The 21,394-nt window shown below is 37.9% G+C and overlaps 1 protein-coding gene across 5 annotated transcripts in view; it reads right to left on the bottom strand.

Annotated features, from left to right (window-relative positions):
• LOC112108480 (collagen alpha-1(XI) chain) overlaps positions 1 to 21,394 on the bottom strand; it is a 221,790-nt gene that overhangs the window by 136,253 nt on the left and 64,143 nt on the right. The window contains exons 6-13 of one of the 5 annotated variants that reach the window (XM_026655480.2): positions 17,075 to 17,191; positions 16,655 to 16,801; positions 16,349 to 16,459; positions 13,511 to 13,765; positions 7,092 to 7,154; positions 5,280 to 5,321; positions 4,794 to 4,856; positions 3,349 to 3,423 (exon numbers count right to left, since the gene is read on the bottom strand). In XM_026655480.2, coding sequence (XP_026511265.1) covers positions 3,349 to 3,423; positions 4,794 to 4,856; positions 5,280 to 5,321; positions 7,092 to 7,154; positions 13,511 to 13,765; positions 16,349 to 16,459; positions 16,655 to 16,801; positions 17,075 to 17,191 — 873 coding nt within the window. The remainder of the gene's footprint in view (positions 1 to 3,348; positions 3,424 to 4,793; positions 4,857 to 5,279; positions 5,322 to 7,091; positions 7,155 to 13,510; positions 13,766 to 16,348; positions 16,460 to 16,654; positions 16,802 to 17,074; positions 17,192 to 21,394) is intronic. The other 4 variants (XM_026655483.2, XM_026655482.2, XM_026655481.2 and 1 more) reach the window with 4 other exon arrangements.

Below are 21,394 nucleotides of genomic sequence, written 5' to 3'. Positions count from 1 at the left end.
TTTACTCCACTTTTAATCTGGTGTTGCTTCATTAAACTTCAACAGAGTGTAAAATAAGACCCACTGGTTCCAGTATGAATATTAAGTTACCATTAACAGAATTTGAGCCCAGTTCTGCTCCCATATAAATAAAAGGTAAAATTTCTGTTGATTTCACTGGAATCCTTTTATTTTCATTTTTGCAATGGGCCATTAAAATGCCACATAGGAAACCAGAATGGATTCCTGTTTTATGCCAAATTGTACTAACGATGAAATGCCACCAAAATCAACTAGTACCATGTAGCAAAAGCCAATACAACTTTAGTTAGTAGCAGGAGAAATGCAATTCAATATGTCAAGATTTGATATTAAAACAGTTTGATATCTGATGTGGAATAGTTTGTGTCCTTTCCTAAGTTCTCAACTTAAATGGATGTACACAAGGCTTCTAAATAAGAATTCAAATATTCTTATCTAGATAGATACAACTGATATTGTACATCACATAACATATAGAGAATATGTAAAGCAGTCTAATCAGTCTAATTTGTCTAATTATAGTAATTATATACTAATTAAAAATATACTAATTATAGTAGATATAAATGTTAACTGGAAAATGGTTTATTTCACTATTCTCAATTCTCCAAATTTAGTGTGTCCTGAATGTGGTGATCAAATTACTTTGTGGTGCCAAAACATGGGACCAGATCAATCCCATCTTTTGTCAACTTCTGACTTTCTCCAAATTCAGTTAAATTGCCTTCTTAGCAGAGCCAATTTTCGCATTTTTAGCCTGGTCATGAAACAATTTTTGCTGCTGCTCCAAGTATAAATGATGTCTCTCCACTGCAATCATATCATTATCCTGAAGGAATGGCTTGTGGAAGGGCCAGCAAGCTGATTCTATGGGGCACCTACAAATGAAGTGATCTTTTATTATTATTATTAATTATTATTATTTATTTATTGAAATGGGAAAAGGATCATCAAGATTCTGCCCCCAACACCCCTGCTTCCTGCTGCAGAAGTGGAGCCCCCTCTTTGTGTTGGTGTTCATGTAGAATTGTCAACCTTTACAGTAATAACAATCATAATTAATTAATAATAATCAAGTTGGAGCTGCCCAAATTAGCCAGGGGCAGCTGGGGCCCATTAGCATGTCTGTGTGCATTCTGGTGAATTCAAGCACTATGTAAGATGATGGATACCTACACACCTCACGGGGGGGGGGCATTTGCCCATGTTACAGATGGAGAAGCTAACACTGAAACATTAAGTGATTTGATTAAGTCCTTGAGATAGTCACTGTTACTGCAAAGATTAGAATGCAATACTCCCTGGTTCTTTGTCCTCTGCTTAGTCCATTAGACCAGGGCAGGGTGCGGGAACAATTTGTATAGTGGGGTGCTGACAGCCATTGAACCAGACTGTAAACCCTGTATATAATGGAAACCACTTCAAGTCAGGGCGTGCTGCAGCACCTACGTTTCTCATGCTATTGGACAGAACCATTGTACTATGAGAATACACTGGCTGCTCAGCAGTGTAGTTAGTGAAGGTGCAGGAAGTAAATAGGAAGGAGCTTGTGGCAGTCAGCAGTGAGGGTGTCAGAAGTGTCCTGAGCAGTAATGATCCTCACAAATGCAAATTTGTTTGTGTGCCTTCCAAAACTAAGGGAAGCATTTGATGGATCCAAGCCCTGAGTGCTATAGTGGGGACCATGAACAACCTGTGATGTTCAGGATAATTGCAGTGACATACTTTCAACTTTAATGACTGATTTATGTATTCAAGGCTATCTTTGCAAGGAAAAGGGCTAAAAACATTTTTTTAATAAAAGCTGAGATTACCCTTAATATTTAGAGGTCCCCTTTACAGTAAGAGGGTGTTATAAAATACATACTCCTATTGTATCTTACTTTTTTTGTTAGGCATTTTAGACAGGGATAATTTTTAAGAAAACTCCCATTATCGGTGCAACTTCACTGGTGCTAGCAATGGTGGGACCATTGATAGACAGGCCATCAGCATTTTTTTTCATCTATGTTCAGAGCAGGGTTAGATAACACAGTGGTAAAAACACCAGCCGTTGGTCTATACAAGCATACCAACTCTTCCTAGCAAGGCTGGAGCTACACCAGTGATACAGAAACAGTGAGAGGTTTCCCTGAAATCTTTGATGTAGATAGTCTATTGAATAATGCAGTGCAAGCTGTGCTTAAGACACTAGAAGACCTGATTTCAGTTCCTCGCTCCACCACAGACATCTGGTGTGGCATTGGTAAGTCACTCAGGACCAGATTTACACAGATCTAAAGATGCAGAGAGAGGTGCCTAGTGGGATTCACAAAAGTGTCTGAGCAGGTTGCCTATAGCTGATTTATTCCATCCTTGCCACACCTAGTAGAGCACACCGTTAAAAGTATGAAGTACCCTTCTCTGAAAGAGTGACTAGAGTTGGAAGAATAACTTGTGAATAATATTCCTGGGGAACAATGGTATTTTTATCAAATAATTATTGGTGAATAAATGTTTCCATCATTCTACTAATGATATATTAGCAGAACTATACTGCAGGTGCCAGCTCAAAACACAGCTCATTATAATAACTTTTCACCGATTGTTCTCCAAATAGAAAATAAACTTTCCACAAGCTTTCTTTCCTCATTCTTACTAACCAGTGATGTAATTCCCAGATATCCAGCAGCAACTACAACCAGTAAACACTTCTATCCATCACATCTTACCAACTGTACTTCACTATATTTGCAATCTGTTTATTAATTCCTATGACGGTAGCTGCTGAACCTTATAATGATTTACACTGATATATTGCCGTTCACACCAGCATACTATACTAGCTTTGGGCTTGTGCCTGCTCCTGAATCCTGTGGAGTTTTGCTATGGATTCCAGTGGAAGCAGGATTGGGTTGAATATGTGTGCACACCAAAGGCCAATCTTGAAAGGTGCTGAGCATATTATGTCAATGAGATTTGAAGGCAGGAAGCATATATTGGCTTTGGCTTTCAGGTGTGCCACACCCAAATAATTTGAGACAAGTAGTGGAGAATAATACCATTGACAATTGAAAATTATAAAGGTATTTTAGCAGGCATAGTGCAATCACCCAGGTTTAAATTTGGCCAGGAAAACCAGGACTAACACTTTTTCTCTTGTGAAAATTAGCAAGTGATCTTCAAGGATCACAAATGTTCAGAACCTCTGCTGTACATCTCTTTCCAAACACAGAACGTGCTGTAGAACAGGAGATTTATTTTGTCTTTTTAATTAATTCCCTTCTTTGGAAGCAAAAGCATTATTTAATATAAGTTTGACCACTCTGTAACCCTAACAGGACTTACCGGCAACATTAACATGGTACCTGGGGGACCAGGTAAACCATCAGCACCTGGAAGGCCAGAACGCCCTGATGGGCCCTGTGAAATCAAAAGGAAATGGAGATTAATTAAACACATCTTGCTAGTTACAGGGCCACATGTATTCATTCTTGTAGGTTGTGAATACATTTCATATGTGTTTAAAAAAAACTATCTTAAGTGGCATAAGCTAAATTTCTAAACGAATCACTTTGTAATGCTAAAGAAGTAGGCTTTGATGCAGCACCAGGATATGCTAGTACAAATCTCTGCATTCATATGGAATTCTAGTGAAATGATTAGGACTTTACAAGGGTAGACCCCAGTGCAGAAACATGACCTTGATGTGTCTATTGTGAGAGCTGTTTCATGTAGAATTTTACTGATCACTTACAACTTTACAAGCAAACGAAATATCACCCCAAGCAAGTTTATTATAATCATGTTAAGTTTCTGAGTTACTTTATCAGTTTAAATCCACAAGGATATATGGAATTATTAAATCTATAAGAATAAAGGTTGAAGAAAAATGCTTATGCCAGTCCGTTTTCTACATGTAGAGTGTGTGGTATGATTTAGAATTCTAACAAAAATGTCAAATTATACAGTGAACAGTTGCTGTATTCTCAGTGCCTCCCAGAAACAAATATTTCATGAACATGCTAGCCTTTTCAGTAAACTGTCACTGGTAAAGCTGAGTGACATTTATTTCATGTCTATTGCAATAGAAAATTTTCCTGAACTGAACGTATTTAGGCTGTTTTAAAATTCTACAAAAGGCCTGCGAAAACACTGAAAACTTAAGTAATGGTTGCATTAAATACATGACTTTAAAATGGGTTTTCTTAGATTATCATTTTAGGCATGACCACACCTTTTCTTTCAAGAACCATATCATGTAATGCTAGCTAATAAGCTCATTTGTCTTTGCACCATCAAAGATCACAATATGTCCAACATAGTTCAGACAGACAGTATCCATTGTGTCCCATCATTTCAGTGAGGATTTTGTTATTGTATATCATCACCTTTATTCATCTCTTCATTTCAGTGGTTTATTGTTCAAACATTTTGTTTAAATATCATTCAAATTTATATCAGAGATTTGTAACTGGATTTTTATGATTATTTAATTACATTTTAAAATCATTCACACCAAAATAAAACAGTGAGATTAGGGTTAGATAGATACTATAATCTTAGAAATGCATCACAGGGACATTGCTTCTTTCTCCTGTGTTTTCACTATGTATTGCTACTTAAAAAGAAATATTGACCAGATCCTCAGCTGGTGTAAACTGGTGCAGCTCCATGAACTACACTTTAGCTATCTCAATATACACTAGTTCAGCATCTGTCCCATTTAAATCTTACAATGATTAGAGCAAGATATACCATTAATAAACTGCATAATCCATATTTTGACTTACCCTCTCACCAGGGTCACCTGGAGGACCAGTGGGACCCTGTAAACCTGGGGGTCCTGTAAGACCCTATGAAAAAACAGACCATAAATGGTTATGCTGAATGACCGATTGTATCAGTGTGTTCAACTATTGTCTACAAAAACTTATGTTTAAGACCCATAAATGATTATCTCCAAATAATAAGGTAGAGTTTTTTCTATATTAATGTATAGTCAGTTTTTCAAAATTCTGGGCACCCACAATTGGGCCAGATTTTCAAAAAAGTTCTCTGCACCCCAGTGTGCTCCCACTGAAAACACTTGAGCTGAGATCTTCTGTAAATCTTGCCCTATTCTACTGTGTTGAGTACATTCTACATGAGAAATGGTGTCTCTATTTTTAAATATGTCAATTCATAAGTACCAAAGCACAATGAACACACTGAATGCACTAAAATGAAACTATAATTAAACTATGAAAACCAAACAAAATGAGAAAATATCCACTTACTGGAGGTCCTGCTGGTCCTGCTGGTCCTTCAACAAGCATCCCCTATAGAAAAAATGACACCAGACTCATTATCTTTTAGAGAAAGTGTACAAAGCAAAGAATAAATTACAATTGCAATAAAATTAGCAAGGAGTCTTATGACATTATAATCCTTATGTTTTCACTTCCATACCCATCTGTTTGTTCTCATCAAAGCACAACAAATCTTATCTCCATAACTACTAAGGTTAACATTTTCTCTCAGGGACTATAATTTGTACTTTTCAGTGCATCCATTGTAGTATATAAAATAATTGCACAGAAGTTTCCTAAATTACCCTAGGCAATGTCACACTTTCTGTGCTACCAATTTTCAAGAAAAAAACATTAGCAGAATAGGCACAATGGTAACTCATATATGCTGATTTAACATTATCCTGGTTTTGTTCCATTTTATGCAAGGACAGTTTTGCTGATGACTTCCGAGGTACAATTAGGAAGGAGATGAACTGTACCTTATAGTTCTCCAACTTTAAAAGTGGGGAAGACTTACAGGTCTTGACGATCTTGAATTACTTGCTTCATGGAGTTATATGCCTGCCTACACACACACACACTTATGATATCATCCAGAACCTTCTCCTGAAACCATGCTTTTGGTATCAAACAGCTGCTCTGAGGATTTTGCTCCAAGAGGAAATTCAAAATGGAATATTGGTGAAGCCTCTATTACTACAGTAGAAGCTTTAAAAATATTGGGTTGGCTTCAGAAACTTCCTTTTTACACATAAATGTGGGAGGTTTTTTAGCATGGTATGCTGTATGCAGCCTGACTCACAACTGGTTTTTAAAAAAATACTGCTAGAGAATTTAAGTATAGCAGTGGGGAATGACAGTAGTTTATAAGAACCAGATATTTTCTGGGATAATGAAGTCTGAGCTTTTCCATATGTCATTGTCATTGCGTTTCATTCCTGACTTGCAACTCATTCTCTGTTACCGTCTTTTACCTTTTGTGACCAGTGACTTCTAGAAACACTAAGCTCTGTGATAGTTGATACAAACTGCCATTAAAAGCTAATTTAAAATTACCACACTTATTTCCACTCCAGTCAAATATATGTTTGGAGAGCCATTCAGACTTCCAGGGGATTAAATGATAGTAGTACTCAGCTTCTGCTAGCCACTCTATAAAGTTAAGACAAGATATTGCAGTATTTTTTTAAAGCAGGTTTATAATATTCATCCAAACTACAATGCTACAACATAACTGTGTCTTAGTGTAAAAGCTGCTTCACTGCCTCCATTGCTATTCACAGCTGAGAGGCATTCTTTAGGCTGCTCCCTTAACATTGCTAATGTTCACAAATTTGAATGCAGGATAAATAAGCAGAGCATCAGTATGTTGCTTCATGATGGTGCTACATGACCCTGTGCTGCTGTTTTTATGTATTCATGTTACAACATCAAAAGCAAGTATTTCAGTAAACAAATATAGGGATTTTGTTGGCTGGTCTCATGATGTGTGGGACAGTAAGATGAAAACTAACAGGAACAGTTCTTCTGAGGCTATTTATTTTATGTCCACAAGAAGGTTTGGTCTGTCTTAGGGACATCATAGTTGGCCCAGTATATGGCAGAAGGAGGTGTGTCTGTGGGGCTCTTCTTTATCATTTGTGTTGCTAGTCCACAGAATAATACTGGTGATAGCACTGGAGGAGATCACATATAATATCCTGACTTCCTAGCCATAGGTGACATGGTTTGGCACTGAAATTATCTATGAAAATCCCATGGCACTTCATAAAAGAAAATCTCCACCCATGTACTTACAGGTTCGACCACAGCTGGCTCTCCCTTCTGTCCTTTTTCTCCATAAGCACCATGCCCAGTCACCTGCCAAATGGAAAAAAATGAAAATATACATTAGGCCTAAGAATCCTGTGCACTCTGAGAAGCACAGACACTCTTTTATTTAAAACTAAAGCTGGAGTGGATTTGTGCCGTGAAAAATGTATCACAAACACAAATCTTATCAAACAAAAGTGTTAAATACTAAAAAAATAGGAAATCAGTGGAATAACATTAATTATCTAACTAATCCTGTAGCATCTATAGCAGTAAAATTCACAATGACTTTTTCAGTGGGACTTTGCATGAGGACTGTAGGATTAGATCCTAAAAGTGTGTGTGTGTGTGTGTGTGTGTGTGTGTGTGGTGGGGGGAGGATATTATTTTTAATAAGCTTTTTTGGCATATCACACTACAGGTGATGTGATCGTACAGAGAATGGGAGCTTCAGAAGGTCTTGTAGAGTGGCTGTACACTAAATCAAATGACTCTGGGCAGTGGTTCTCAAACTTTTGTACTGGTGACCCTTTTCACACAGCAAGCCTCTGAGTACGCCCCCCCCCTTATAAATTAAAAACACTTTTAAATATATTTAGCACCATTATAAATGCTGGAGGCAAAGTGGGGCCTGGGGTGGAGGCTGACTGCTTGCGACCCCCAATGTAATAACCTTGTGACCCCCTGAGGGGTCACAACCCCCAGTTTGAGAAACCCTGACTTTGGGGATGGTTGACCCACTGTGCCAGGAGGAGGTGGGAAAATGTTCATGCTTCAAGGTTTGCAGCTGCAGAGGTGCTAGGGGTGTGTGTGAAGGCAAGAGGCTTTTGTAAAATAGCCTCTTGTCTCTCTAAGCATCCCCACATGCATCCTTACTGCTCTCTTTGTATCATACTGAGGCAGCGGAAGAAGCAGGACTAAATCTAGCCCTAGTGCTGCAGTTACTGTCTTGTGGAACTAAGAGATGGAGGGAAGGGATGAGAAAAGATGAGTTACTTGTTCTCCCACCTCCCCTGATTGTCATGGAGATAATTTCATTCCACTGGGCCCCAACTTGTCACAGGCCAGCAGCTGCATTTTGTAGTGGGGTCACCGCTCCTTGGGCCATACAGCCAGGCTAGATTTCTCAGGGCTCTCTTGTTACTCAGCCAAGAAGGAACCTGCTGTTCCAGCACTGGGATGTCATTTGCCATGCCCCTAATTTAATTTCTTGTTGTCCAAATGCCATATACAGCATCAAGTTTAATAGGCAGCAGGTTTAAAACAAATACAAGGAAGTTCTTCTTCACGCAGCGCACAGTCAACTTGTGGAACTCCTTACCTGAGGAGGTTGTGAAGGCCAGGACTATAACAGCATTTAAAAGAGAACTGGATAAATTCATGGTGGTTAAGTCCATTAATGGCTATTAGCCAGGATGGGTAAGGAATGGTGTCCCTAGCCTCTGTTTGTCAGAGGATGGAGATGGATGACAGGAGAGAGATCACTTGATCATTGCCTGTTGGTCCACTCCCTCTGGAGCACCTGGCATTGGCCACTGTCGGTAGACAGGATACTGGGCTAGATGGACCTTTGGTCTGATCCGGTACGGCCGTTCTTATGTTCTTATGTAAGTCTAACAAGAGTCTGTGACTCCATGCCTTAAATGGGAAAAGGATCTGAGCGACCATGTAAGCATTATCCAGCTATCTCAAGGATGGCCAGCTTTCCCTCTGGAACATATGAATTAGCTTCTGTGATTTCAGACCTCTTTTCAGATTCAGCACAACAAAACGTGCTGGGCCCAGGTATATGTCCTCAAAGCAGCAGAAAATAAGAAACCAATAGGAAAATAAAAAACAAGCTAATGCCAGAATGCAGTTACGAACAGCACAAGCTGTAAACCAGAGACAGAGAGTACTAAGTTTTGTACAAGTCATCTGGTGGCACCTTAAAGACTAACAGATTTATTGTTGTTTTTGTAGATACAGACTAACCTGGCTACCCCCTGATACTTGTACAAGTCATGGAATTTATGATTCTCCCCTTTGCCACTGCTCTCCCCCACCAAAAAAAAATTATCTGTTATTAACTTGAAATTTTTTCAAGTTGGAAGCATAGATTTCTGCACTGTAGAAGTTTCCAATACAATTCTTGTCTTCATCCTTGCTGCTTCTTTTGATAGTCATAGACATCCAAGGACATCAACTCATATATGATGTGCTCAAGTAATAGTCCTTTGCAGACTATGACTCTCAAATGGTGTAAATTTGAAATGACTCCATTGATTTCAACAGAGTGACTCCAGATTTACATTGATGTAACTGAGAGCAGAATTTGGACATATGTTAAAATAATAAATTAATTTAACTTGTGACATAAATTACATATGATAAATGTAATTCTCCATTTATGCTAAATTTTTATGTTAAAATTTAGTCTACTTTTTTATTTATTTCTGCAAGCTAGGCCCTTTGAACCTTTTTCAACACCTTACAGATTGAACTTCTCCATTATGCTCCAGCTCCCTCGATCTTTTTCTGTCTTTTGCTTCTGATCATTCTAGCTACAGAGTGCTGTATATGGCTCTCTCTAGATCTGTCAATACTCTACTGAATTAGCCAAAAGTTTCTCTGTACAGTGAAGTCTTGCAGTCCTTTCTCAGAGCAACTGACTGTGCTGTCTCCACAACATGGGAGTGCAGGTCACTAATCAAGTATCAAAGGGGTAGCCATGTTAGTCTGGATCTGTAAAAGCAGCAAAGAGTCCTGTGGCACCTTATAGACTAACAGACGTATTGGAGCATGGGCATGCTTTTACAGGTCACTAATGTATATCTCTGTGGTGCGTTTCCATGACACTACAACACTGGTCCATTCCTGTATCACTTTGTGGATAATTTCACTTAAACTGAAATATTTTGGGACAAATTTTCAAAGAGTTGAGTTGTTTGCAATTGTATTTTGCAGTCAGAAATGCAGGCACAGATCTGAGTACTGGTGCCTCTAACAAACTGATTGTGGGTACAGATCAGATAATTAGCGGAAAAAGTACTCAGCTTTGCATCTGCCATTCTTGCATACGCCAAGAGCACCTGCAAAAAAATGGAGGCTGAATCTCAGTTCTTTGGAAACTTATCCCTTTAGCTTAAAGCTATGAGTCATTAGAAAGACACCAAAACTCTGATACGACAATATGACTTGGTAGGAAAGGGGGAGATTTTCAAAGTTCAGTAAGGAACTTGCCTCCCATTTACTGCCTATGGCAGCTGGATCACTAAATGCTTATTGTACCTTTGAAAATCTCACCCACAGTTAATGTTTGATATTGAGATGGTGTGAGATGAGTTTTGATTTTCATTAAATATTTATATTTGGATTGTAACAACTGCATCTTTTATAAGTTTATTTCTTATTAAAATTTACTGAAAGCTAAAAGGGACTAGAAAATAACCAGATGCAGATGCTTTTTAGATTAAGATACTATATAGCTACTTGATGCATTTAACCTGGCAATTGGGGTAGTTAACCTCTTGTGCTGTATTCTTTACCTTAGGCCTTTAAATGGACACTTAATGAAATATTAAGCAATATTTCTTTAATTAAGTAATATTCTCCCACATAATACATTTGTTTTCAAAGAATGAAAAAGTACATTTTCTCAGTCATTGTTCTCTCACAGACATTAAAAGGAAGTACCACATACCATATAATCTTCTGCCATTGATTTTTGCACAAAACTGCCTTTGATGCAGAAAGATGTCAGCACATGGCCCATCAGCTTCAAAATGTGCCTACATCTTGAGTGTCACATACTTCTACTTTGAGTACCAGTAAAAACATCACCATCTATCACTCCAGATACCACCAGTACTTGTAGTATCTTCTCATATGTGAACAGGATATATCATGGAACTGCAGACGGGCACATGTTGAGTTGTTAACGAAACACACCATATGTTGTTATATTTGGTTCAAACATGTGGTGTGTTTTTGTTTGTTTGTTTGTTGGAGGGGGGAAGTTATTTTATATTTGTGTTTTTCCTGGGCTGTTTTAATACCCCAAAGAGCCATTTACGTAGATGTAAAAATGCACATTCTGATAAGTGCCTTTAGGATAGCAACATTATTCTGGTCCTCAAATAGCTCCCCAATAAATGAAAAATAATGAGGACATAGTTGCACAAACTATATTTATATAGAGAGAGAAATTAAAAAATCAAACACCGATCTCAATGATTGTACACATTTCTACTTGAAATCAATATCCTTTGTGGTCACATAACGCTTTAGTTCTGCTAAGAAAATTTTGATTTTAGAAAAATATATGCAAATGGTTTGGCAATTTTTAATGCCCTGATTCTGCAAACCTTACTCATGTGATTATGCCCCCTGAGATTTGTGAGATTACCTACATGAATAAGTGCTATTCATTATAAAGAAAGGTTACAGAATCAGGATCCGAGATTTTTTTAAATTTCTTTTCTGCTGAATGGATATTTTCTTTGAATTTTACTCAGGCTCTGGACCAATATGTTTTTAAATAAGATATGGCACTGCAGAGCAACCAAATCAATCAACAAATATGATAGTAAAAATTAGGGGGTTGAAGTTTCAGAGAAGAATCACTCAACACTGTGTGACATTGAAAATGAAGTGCTATGTTTCTCTATATATTTTTACCACTCTTTCCCCTTCCAGTAGGGCAGGGAAGCAAACATATACAGCTGTTTGGCCACACATTAGTAACACCAGTTAGACAGGAGACTTCACATTCTTTATCCATGATCCAAAGCCACTTATCTTGCCCAGCAACCAAGAAGAGAAGCTCTTACATGAATCCTACTCTCCATAAGTCTACACAATAATGTATCATTTACCTTATGGTATCCGTGAAAATAGCTCTATTCTCAGGGTATGTTTTAATTAAAATTAAAGGGATTCATCTGTAGGTATCATTAATGCTTATGGAGGTTAAGAGCAAAAAACATTTATAACAGCAGAATATACCTCAATTTTGAGACTACAGAAGAAGAGAGAGTTTTTTCTCATTCACTTTTACACTGCTCGTTAAGATGTTACTAGGTAGTGGTATTACTCATGATTTGGGAATGGGGGTGGGGGGGTTGTGTGCTTAGCCTAGAAGTCTGCTAGGTGAGACTGAGAGTTTTCTAATGAGACTCTAGCCTGCCATTCTTTAATCCCTAATCCTGTTAGGATCCCTTGACAAGGGGGCAGGGCTAACTCAAGGAGAACCAGGGTTTAAAAAGCCAGCTCCTAAGCAACTAGAGGAGCTAGCATACAGGAGCAGCAAACAGGGGAGTTTTGCGAGGGAGTTCTGCCTCAGTGTGTCACCATCTGTATCAGGAGGATGATAAATCCAAACTAATATCACAGAGGCATTGATAAGATTTATTACAAATACAACTACCACTGCATGGTTGAGAGAGGAGCAAAGAAGCAGTAAATGGGACATAAAAGCCTGGACCTGAAGGTTAATGGGGAGAAGCAATTTCATGGCATGCCCCCATCATTTCCTAGGTAAGCCCCTGTTTGAGTTTATGTGCGGAATACCAGGACAGGTACAGAGCAAACACTGTACTCAAAATGGTCTCCTTCTACTACATGCAGGGGCTACCCAATCAGACATCCAAATGGGAGTATTAGTTCCCTTTGCCTTTTGTACCCTCCTGGGAGAAATGGGCAGTTTGCTACTCTGAAGGGAATGGTAAAGCCAATAGATACTAACCAAATGATTCTGTTTGGGGGAGAAGAGTCCCTATACAGCAGCAAAGAAGAGAAGGTCAACCCTGAGTATGATTCACAGGATCATCCTGCTTTCCTATTGGATCCTCAGGAAACATGGAGTTGGCAGGCCATGAACCCGACCCTCTCTGCAAGACAATGGCTCTGTCGCTTTTGAGGGAAGTATCAGTGAGCAACACTGCAGGGTTCTCCCACACGGGGTTCTGGCCTTTGCTTTCCTACTCTCATGGATTTTTTCACTGATGCGGAGCAGACACTCATACACATTTAAACAACTATTTAGCATAATAAAGTATATTAGCTCAAAAACACTTATTTCGTCATATAAAATGAATGAAAGTGATTATAATTCATGCACTTATACCCATAAGTAGGACTTCCATTGTTTTCCAGCTTTAGCACAAATAATAATTTCATTTGTTTCAAGAGTTTTCCTTAGACATTCCAGAAGAGAAAACAAAAGGAGGTTCAGTAATGTAAATGAAAATAAAAGTTTAATCCAAAGCCCACTGAAGGTGATGGGGGTCTTCCCATTGCCTTCAATGGGCTTTGGATCAGGCTCTATATTCTCAAATAACTGACAGGAAAATCTAGACAATTATAAAAGAATTGCTAACTTCAATCAATCTAATACTACCATATTTTGCCTGGAACCAACTTACGCTTGTTTCTGTGATATCAGTCTCTGCTGGAACACCTGGACCAAACTCCTCATTAGTGGGATTGGTTGGTTTCTCTTCATATTCTTTATATTCATAAAAATCATATTCGCCTAATTCTCCATCTACCAGAAGATCAGATTCACTGAGGTCTACTCCTCTGCTTCCATATTCAGTATCCTCAGTTTTTTTATGTTCTGAATCATAATCCTCTCCAGTTAGGTATTCTTCAGCAAATACTTCTTCAACAGGATTATGCTATTCATATATGCAGCAAAGTTTCAGGGAATAGGAGGAATATGTGGGTTACTGTTAGTAAAGCAATGTATGCATTTGGAGACTGACAGTGATGACTTGTCTAAAAGAAGACAGAACAGTAGAAAAACAGCATGTTGTCTTTTAATTAGATTCTGAAGAACTGGGAAACCAGCCTTCCAAATTAATTAAAAGATCATTCTATGCACATGAGTATGTACAAGGAAATAATGCATTCATACACTTTATTGGCATTTTTTCCCCAAAACATTGAATCTATTACTGCATATGCAATACGCTATGTGCATTTGCTCGCTCAGTGTTACTTCTATGCCAAATACATCTAAGTTTCCTTGCTTGGTTTCACACGTTTAATGTCAAACATTTACGAATCATGTGGAGTACAATTAAACACATGCATCCCAATAAGCTGTAAACTAATTTAGACTTGCTTAAACAATATCATCTAATTAGTAATGTGCAGGAACTGCAAGCATTTCTTTAGTTATGTACAGCATTCTTGACTATCTTGTGTCAATAAATAAGTGCCAAGCTAAATGTTTCAACTTTTTTCGCCCTTCTAATGATTTTGCAGCATATCTATCACTCATACAAGTCTTGGTTCACATCTTCCATAGCAGTTTATATTTATATATATTGGTTCAGTCTAGATTCCAACTGCAAAACTCATAGAAGATGAAGTTGAACATTTCTGAAAGCTTCCTTCCTCAATTATGAAAACAGTGTAAAACCAAGCAATCAACTTATAAGCACCAAAGCTTTTTAGACAGCATCTTATCTCAGATGTACAAAGCAAATTGGAAAAAAGACTATGGATTTTTTTATAAGACTCTTAGAAGGAAGGTTTTGAAAGGATCAGGGCCAAAATATTGCATATATCAGCCGTATGTCCTGGAATATTACACAGGGGTGAATTGATTTGTCCTCAAACAGTGCATCTGAAATCATTAACAATATATTGGTACGATCATGATGGCATGGAAATAGATGGCAATTAAAACAGAAGGCCAGATTCTGATTTCATAGCAATGTAACACCAGTGTAATTCCACTAACTACAATATAGTTATTTCTGATTTACATCAGTATAGATCATTTTTGGAAATCAAATACTTCTTTGCTTATATGTGAAGACCTGAGTTCAGAGTTCTGGGTCAAATTTTTCCTTTATGTAAAATACCTGCAGGCAGCTCCCACTGAAGAAAAATGTTGGCACTCTGAGTGGTTCTCACTACAATATTGACATTGCATTATTGGCTAAACCATTGTAAATAATGCCAGAAGTTTATCTACAGCTCCCTCCAATGTCTGATGTTGTTCATTTCATCAACTGTTGCAAAATAATCATGAAACCTTAGAATTCAGGTTTTGAAAGTAGAAAGTCCTGCTGTTCACATTTAATTTCTAAGATGAACAAGATGGAAGTAATTAAATCAATTTGCCTCTTTTCTTGTTTTTCATCAAGTTATTAAAATCTGTTGAACTGTTGGGTGGCTGTTTTCCAGTTCCATCCTGGAAAGAAGATGCTGAGCAATTTCAGCATTTCTTTTCATGTTCACATGGAATGAGCCATGATTGTAGCTTTAGGAAAAGAGTTAAGTAGTTTTGTACATCTTTTCAAGCACTACATGTTCATTCTGAAAGGATTATGTAAAAGAAAACCTTAAAAAAATGTCTTGACCATAATTAGCCAGCACGTTACTTAATGTTATTTTAAAATAATGAAATAACATTCAGGCTTTTGACTGTGGCTGTCTAAAAGCATTCATTTTAGCAGGGTTTGTAATCATCATTTGATTTTTTTCATATACATAGCTCAAATATATAATTATTGACAAAAAACAAGCAAGGAATGTTCTGAATGAATATAGCCTTCACAGCATGCAAAAAATTTGTTTGTTCTTCTTTGTTCCTTGTTAAAGGAAATGATGGCTTTTAACTTGTTTCAATATGCTGCTCTTTGCATGAAGGAAAATATTTACTTTCAAAAATTTCAATTGGCTGAATATCAAAATAAGCAGTTTTAAGCAACAGCAGAGCAGTGGTTAGTTTCCCTCTTTGCTTTGGTTCAGTATTAAAATCGTAAAAGAGAACTTTCGGGGTCCAGCATATATTTTTCATATAGGGATTGATCCACCACAGCAGAGGTGCAGAATTTTGAGCATATAAGTGTAAGGTAAAAAGTGAAGAGCAGGATGGAGAGAACGGGAACCTGTTCCTGCTTTAAAGAGAGTAATGCTTTGCTACTCCTGCTGGGTAACAGGCAGAAGGCCCAAAAGGGCATGTAGCTAAGTGACTCATTTGTTGTCTGAGGATTTTACAGCATTTACTTGAGCAAACTAGAGCCAACTGGAGTTTTGCCCAAGAAAATACTGTAAGTTTTGAGCCTAGTTGTGCATTGTTTAAGTCCCATCAATGAAAGTTACCCAGAGGCACACAGGGAGAAGAGAAGTTTTCTCTTTCTTGTTCTTCCTTTTGTAAAAACAGAGAGTGATTGTGATGTGTTAGCTATTAAAACTTGATTTGTAGAGTATCTTTGCCTGTACTTTTCCCCAGTCCTCATTACCTCATTAGCTTCAGTTGTTTGCCTGGGAGCCTCAGTCTGGGAACCCTCTGAAATCCCATAGTCAGTTTCAGTCACGCTATATTCTTCTTGAAATTCATCAACAATATTGGCCTATGTTAAAAAGAAAATGCATTATTAAAAATGTAGAAAAAGGCAACGATTCAGCAGGAATCACTATTTAATCAGGTTATGGCATTAGCCGCAGATGTATTCATCTAGTGGGGTTAGGGCTATTTATGTCTCATGATCAGAGATCTTCCAGTCTTGGCCTGGGAAAGATCTTGATTATTTCTTTGCTACCTTTACCCCTAGTTTGCCTTTTGCTGCTGCCTGGTAACTTTTCTTCTTCTTGGATGCAAAATTTTCAGATTTTTTTGTTGTGGCCTTTGTGGGTTTGTTCTTTGAGTTGGTGACCACTGTCCTCTTCTTCTTTTTGGCTTTGGCTTTCTTTTTCTGAAAAACGTGGTGAAAGATGGAATGGAAAAACATAAATAAAATGAAAAGGAAATGCAGAAAGCATGAATGAAGGAAAGGGAGGCAAAGGAAAAATGAATGCTGTAAGTCATGATGCCTTCCATTGCGAAGTGAAAACAAATGTTATGGATACACAGGAAAGGAGTGAGTGAAAGGAATATGATAAGTTTGATAAACAGATGACAAAAAACGACAAACCACATGACAGAGGACAGCAGGACACCGCACAACAAATGGACCAGATTTTGTTACCTCTGTTTGTGCTATTGTCTCCTCGAATAGTGGGGGTCCCTCTGTTACTGTGTCAGACTCTTTATAATCTGCTTCCCCATACTCATAGTCATATTCGATTAAATCTTCAGTTGTGTACTACATTACAAATGGAAAAATATCAGGCATTTCTATGTTAGTGGCAGCAAACTATATTAGCAGTATTGGAAAGCATCTTAACCTTTACCTGGGAGTAAAGTTTAAGGGGATTAAGGCAGCATGAACAATTCAACATAGTTATTCATTGAAAAAGCACTCATTAGCAAGATTTCTTATTTTCTTTTTTATAATACAATTCAAAAGTAATGAAAAAGCAAGTACTGGTGACAGGAAAATGAGCTTCTTTATTGGGCTGCACAGAATAGTCAACTATAATTTGGATTATGGGGAGTTCCCCACTGTCATTTAATGAAACCATATATTTATATGTCTCTCCAGATCTCTCTACCTGGATTCCTCTCCCTACATGCCCTCTGCAAAGAAGTAGCATATTTCCACAAACTGTGATTTCTAGAAATGGTGTTCCATTTCCATTACTGAATTGTCACGTCCTGAAGAATAACATCTGGAAAGGCTGGACTTCCTGAAAAGGTAACCAGAACAGCCATGACAGTGTCACTCCGTAAGTAGCCAGAATAGGAAAACAGCTAACTTCCTACTCAGGTCAGAGGCCTTTACCCCTCAAAACTGCCCAACGCCTGCATGGATTTGCAGTGTGTGTGGGAAGGCACAAGTACACCTCCTTGACCCCTGCACATCTGGCAGCCATAGCTGCAGTCCCTGCACTTCTCTGAGACCGAATTCTGCAACTGGATAGTGCCGCTAGCAGCACTAGCCCGTACCAAATATGACAGTGTAGTGGAAGATGAGCTGGTAAGTAACATAAATTTCGCACCTTTAAAGGGAGTGGCAATAGATATGCTCCTCTTCTATGCTGAGGAGCTCCTGGAGGCAGCGCAGCTCCACAGTGCTCTCGATGTCAGCGAGTGCCTTAAAGTCACAATTAAATTCAAAGACACGGAATCTTAACTAGTGTAAATTGTTGTAGCTCCATTGATTTAAATGAAGCTACAACAATTTACACCAGCTGAGAACTTGTCCCAAAGATTTTCAAAGAACAATTAGGTTTAGAATTAGCTCTTGTAGTGGTTTGACCATGAACCTAGGAGCCAAGAATTCCTGGCTCTACCACTAACTTACTGGGCCAGATCATCAGATATAATAGAGAACCACTCAGCACAGCTGAGGAAAGAAGGCGGCTTTATTAAACTACCTTTGCATTCCTTTGTGCCTGGGATGGGTTTGCCCCATGCAGTAAATTAGAGCAGCCTCCAGGCTGCTAAAAATCCTGTGAGGTTGTAATGCCCCCTTAGGAACTGTTATACTGAATAGGGGCTACCAAAGTACAACATGCTCCAACCACACCTCCGCTCCTCTCAATACTACCCTTATTTTAGAGAATCCGGAGTGGGTGACAGAGCTCGAGAACCCACAGTTGTCCAGTCAGGGCCACCTTCTGGTCTCTTTGCTTCACAAGAGCAGTACAAAGGGGATGGAGATGTAGCTAGGATCTGCCTAACTGTGTGGCCTTAGTCATGTCATTTAGGGGGAAACTTTCCAAGGCTCCCAATGAGAATTTGGCACCTCCCTGCGCTTTGTACCTTTAAAATCTCTTTTCTACTCTTCCTGTGTCACAGTGTCCCCATCTGTAAAATGAGGAGAATATTCACCGATCTCAGTGGATTGCTGAGATTAATTAATTATATTTATAAAGGGCTTTAAAGATTTATAAAAGTGTTAAATGCCATTGTCATTAAGGAATGTATTGAGACTTTAGGAGAAATTGTGGGCAGGACTAAAACTACAGTCTCTGTGTTCCACAATAAGTTACATTATTTGGCCCAAGCTCCTGGTTTAACATCTTATGCTAGCCAGACAACTTGGTATAGTTATCTTTATTACTCCAGAAGACATTTTAATGAGAAGAAGATATAGACAATAGTATGGAACCGATCCTAAAAGGTCCTGAGCCCCTACAATCCCCTTTGACTTGGCTTTTGCCATTTTATCCCTGTCACAATCCTAACTATTCACTGGTGTTAAAACAAAATGCATGATGTTCTACTACAATCACCAATTTTGTTACTGATATCTATAAATTTTGAAATCAAAACAAACAGTCTCTTGCTTTTTCATTAAATGAAATTATTGTATTGATAGTTTGCATCTCTAAAAAGAAAATACAGATTTTCCTTAATAATTAGGCAATTTCTTACTTAATAGAATATATGGCGGTTTCAATACAGGAAAAAAACAAACACCTGTTATATATTTATATGATAGGTTGATAAGTATAATTGGAGCATATTTTTAATCTCACAAAACTATATTTCATATTTATGAATAGCACTTTTGAATATACAGCAGTGATTTAGTTAGGTCATGAATGTGACTTTAAATGGTTATAATCTGGTGTAGAATGTCCTCTCTGTAGAACATTTTTGTCTTTTTAATCTGCCAATTTGTCAATGAGACTTGCATTAGTTTAGGTAAACCATGCTTTGATTGTCTCAAGTGAATGCATAGGTTAGGCAATCAGAATTTGACTTTATTTATATAGTACAGAACAGGCACCATTTTAGACTAATGCATGTAAAATATGTGTGCTTATTCTTCCCGAGTTGCCTTTGAGTTAGGGCCCAATCCTATTCCCAGCAAAATAAATGGAAAGACTTTAACTTTCAGAAGAGATTGCAGAAGTCTGCACATCCCAGAGATCAACCATGATGGCGTTACTTTTGTACAGACAAGGAAGTAATCAAAGGCAGTTGTTTTGGCTCCAGCAGCTCTGGAAACACAGCTAGACACAATGTGTTCCTAATGAAGAACAAAACTGATAATCAGAAAGGAAATTGTAGTTTGAAGTGTCTAGGAGGCAATTAACAACCACATAAAATAAAAAGAAATAAAAACTGCATCAAAAGAGCCCTTTAAAATATCAATGGAACATAAATCCATAAAATGGTTTGTTCATCTTCTGCCAGTGGGACCTTGACAACTGTACTGATATGGAAGGAAAAGGTTCTGTTTTCAAGGGAATATAAAACCGCAAACTCAGTCACCCCGACAGGCCAGCCAGAGAGAATCAATCATATACATTTAAGTGCTTCTGCAGCCAATAGAGGTACACCAGGGATGAACTATGTTAAATGGTATTCATCCGAAATCCAAGGGGACAGGTAAACAAAGACGTTTAAGGAAAGTAATATTTCATTAATGGGAATTTGAAAGAAAAACAAATACTACTGGGAGTGTGTTCATTTTAATAATTGTCCAGAGGAAATATATTAACTCTGAAATAAGTATCACAATGAAATAGAGAAGTAGTAAACAATAGCATCGCAGTGAAATGGAAAGGTAGAAAGCAATAGCTCTCACTTCTGTATTCATTTTGCACTTTTAACAATTCAAATATAATTGTATTTTGCTTAGTATTATAATTAACATACAAATGTCAATACGATTGCGTTTCTGAAGGTAAAGCCATGCAGGCCTGTGCCAACTATGTGGTTAATAAAATTACAAGAGCGGGTTAGAGAACGTTCTTCATAGGCCACAAACTCAAAAGAAATGTTGACTGGGGAAAAAAAAAATCTGTGCCAAGTATGTTAGTATAAAAAAAGGAGCGTGGTGAGTAAATTATAGATGGTGCCAGAGGCGCAGTTTGAAAAGCCAGACATTTATGAATGAGAACTAGAAAATCCACACACAAAAGCATGGATATGTGGAGGGCTCTGTTGCCTCATGCACAATCAACTGGAAAATATTTTACTTTTTCAGATTTATGTTTTATTCCTTTCCACTAATGAAAATGAAACCTTCCTTAAATATGCTCTACTCTCAAAACAACAGAGCCACATTTGGTCTGCCATTGCTATGCAGGCTCGCAAACCAGAAAGTACATAGGTAGATGAGAAATGTGGGTGTAAGTTTTCCTCCCTAGTGCAGATTAACCTCAAGCCCATGGAAAGAACAGAAGTACTTGTGGCACCTTAGAGACTAACAAATTTATTAGAGCATAAGCTTTCGTGGGCTACAACCCACTTCTTCGGATGCATATAGAGTGAAACATATATTGAGGAGATATATATACACACATACAGAGAGCATGAACAGGTGGGAGTTGTCTTACCAACTCTGAGAGGCCAATTAAGTAATTGGCCCCATGTTAAAGAGATGCTCTCTGAGGCACAATCCCTCCCTGTGCTCCCCCAGGAAAGTGTGTCTCTGCACCACCTCCTA

The sequence above is a fragment of the Terrapene carolina genome, unplaced genomic scaffold (assembly GCF_002925995.2).
Source record: "Terrapene carolina triunguis isolate 2854851 unplaced genomic scaffold, T_m_triunguis-2.0 Scaffold210, whole genome shotgun sequence".
NCBI classification, from domain to species: Eukaryota; Metazoa; Chordata; order Testudines; family Emydidae; genus Terrapene; species Terrapene triunguis.
Note: the sequence above shows the minus strand (reverse complement) of the source record. Positions and strands in the feature narration are given on the sequence as shown.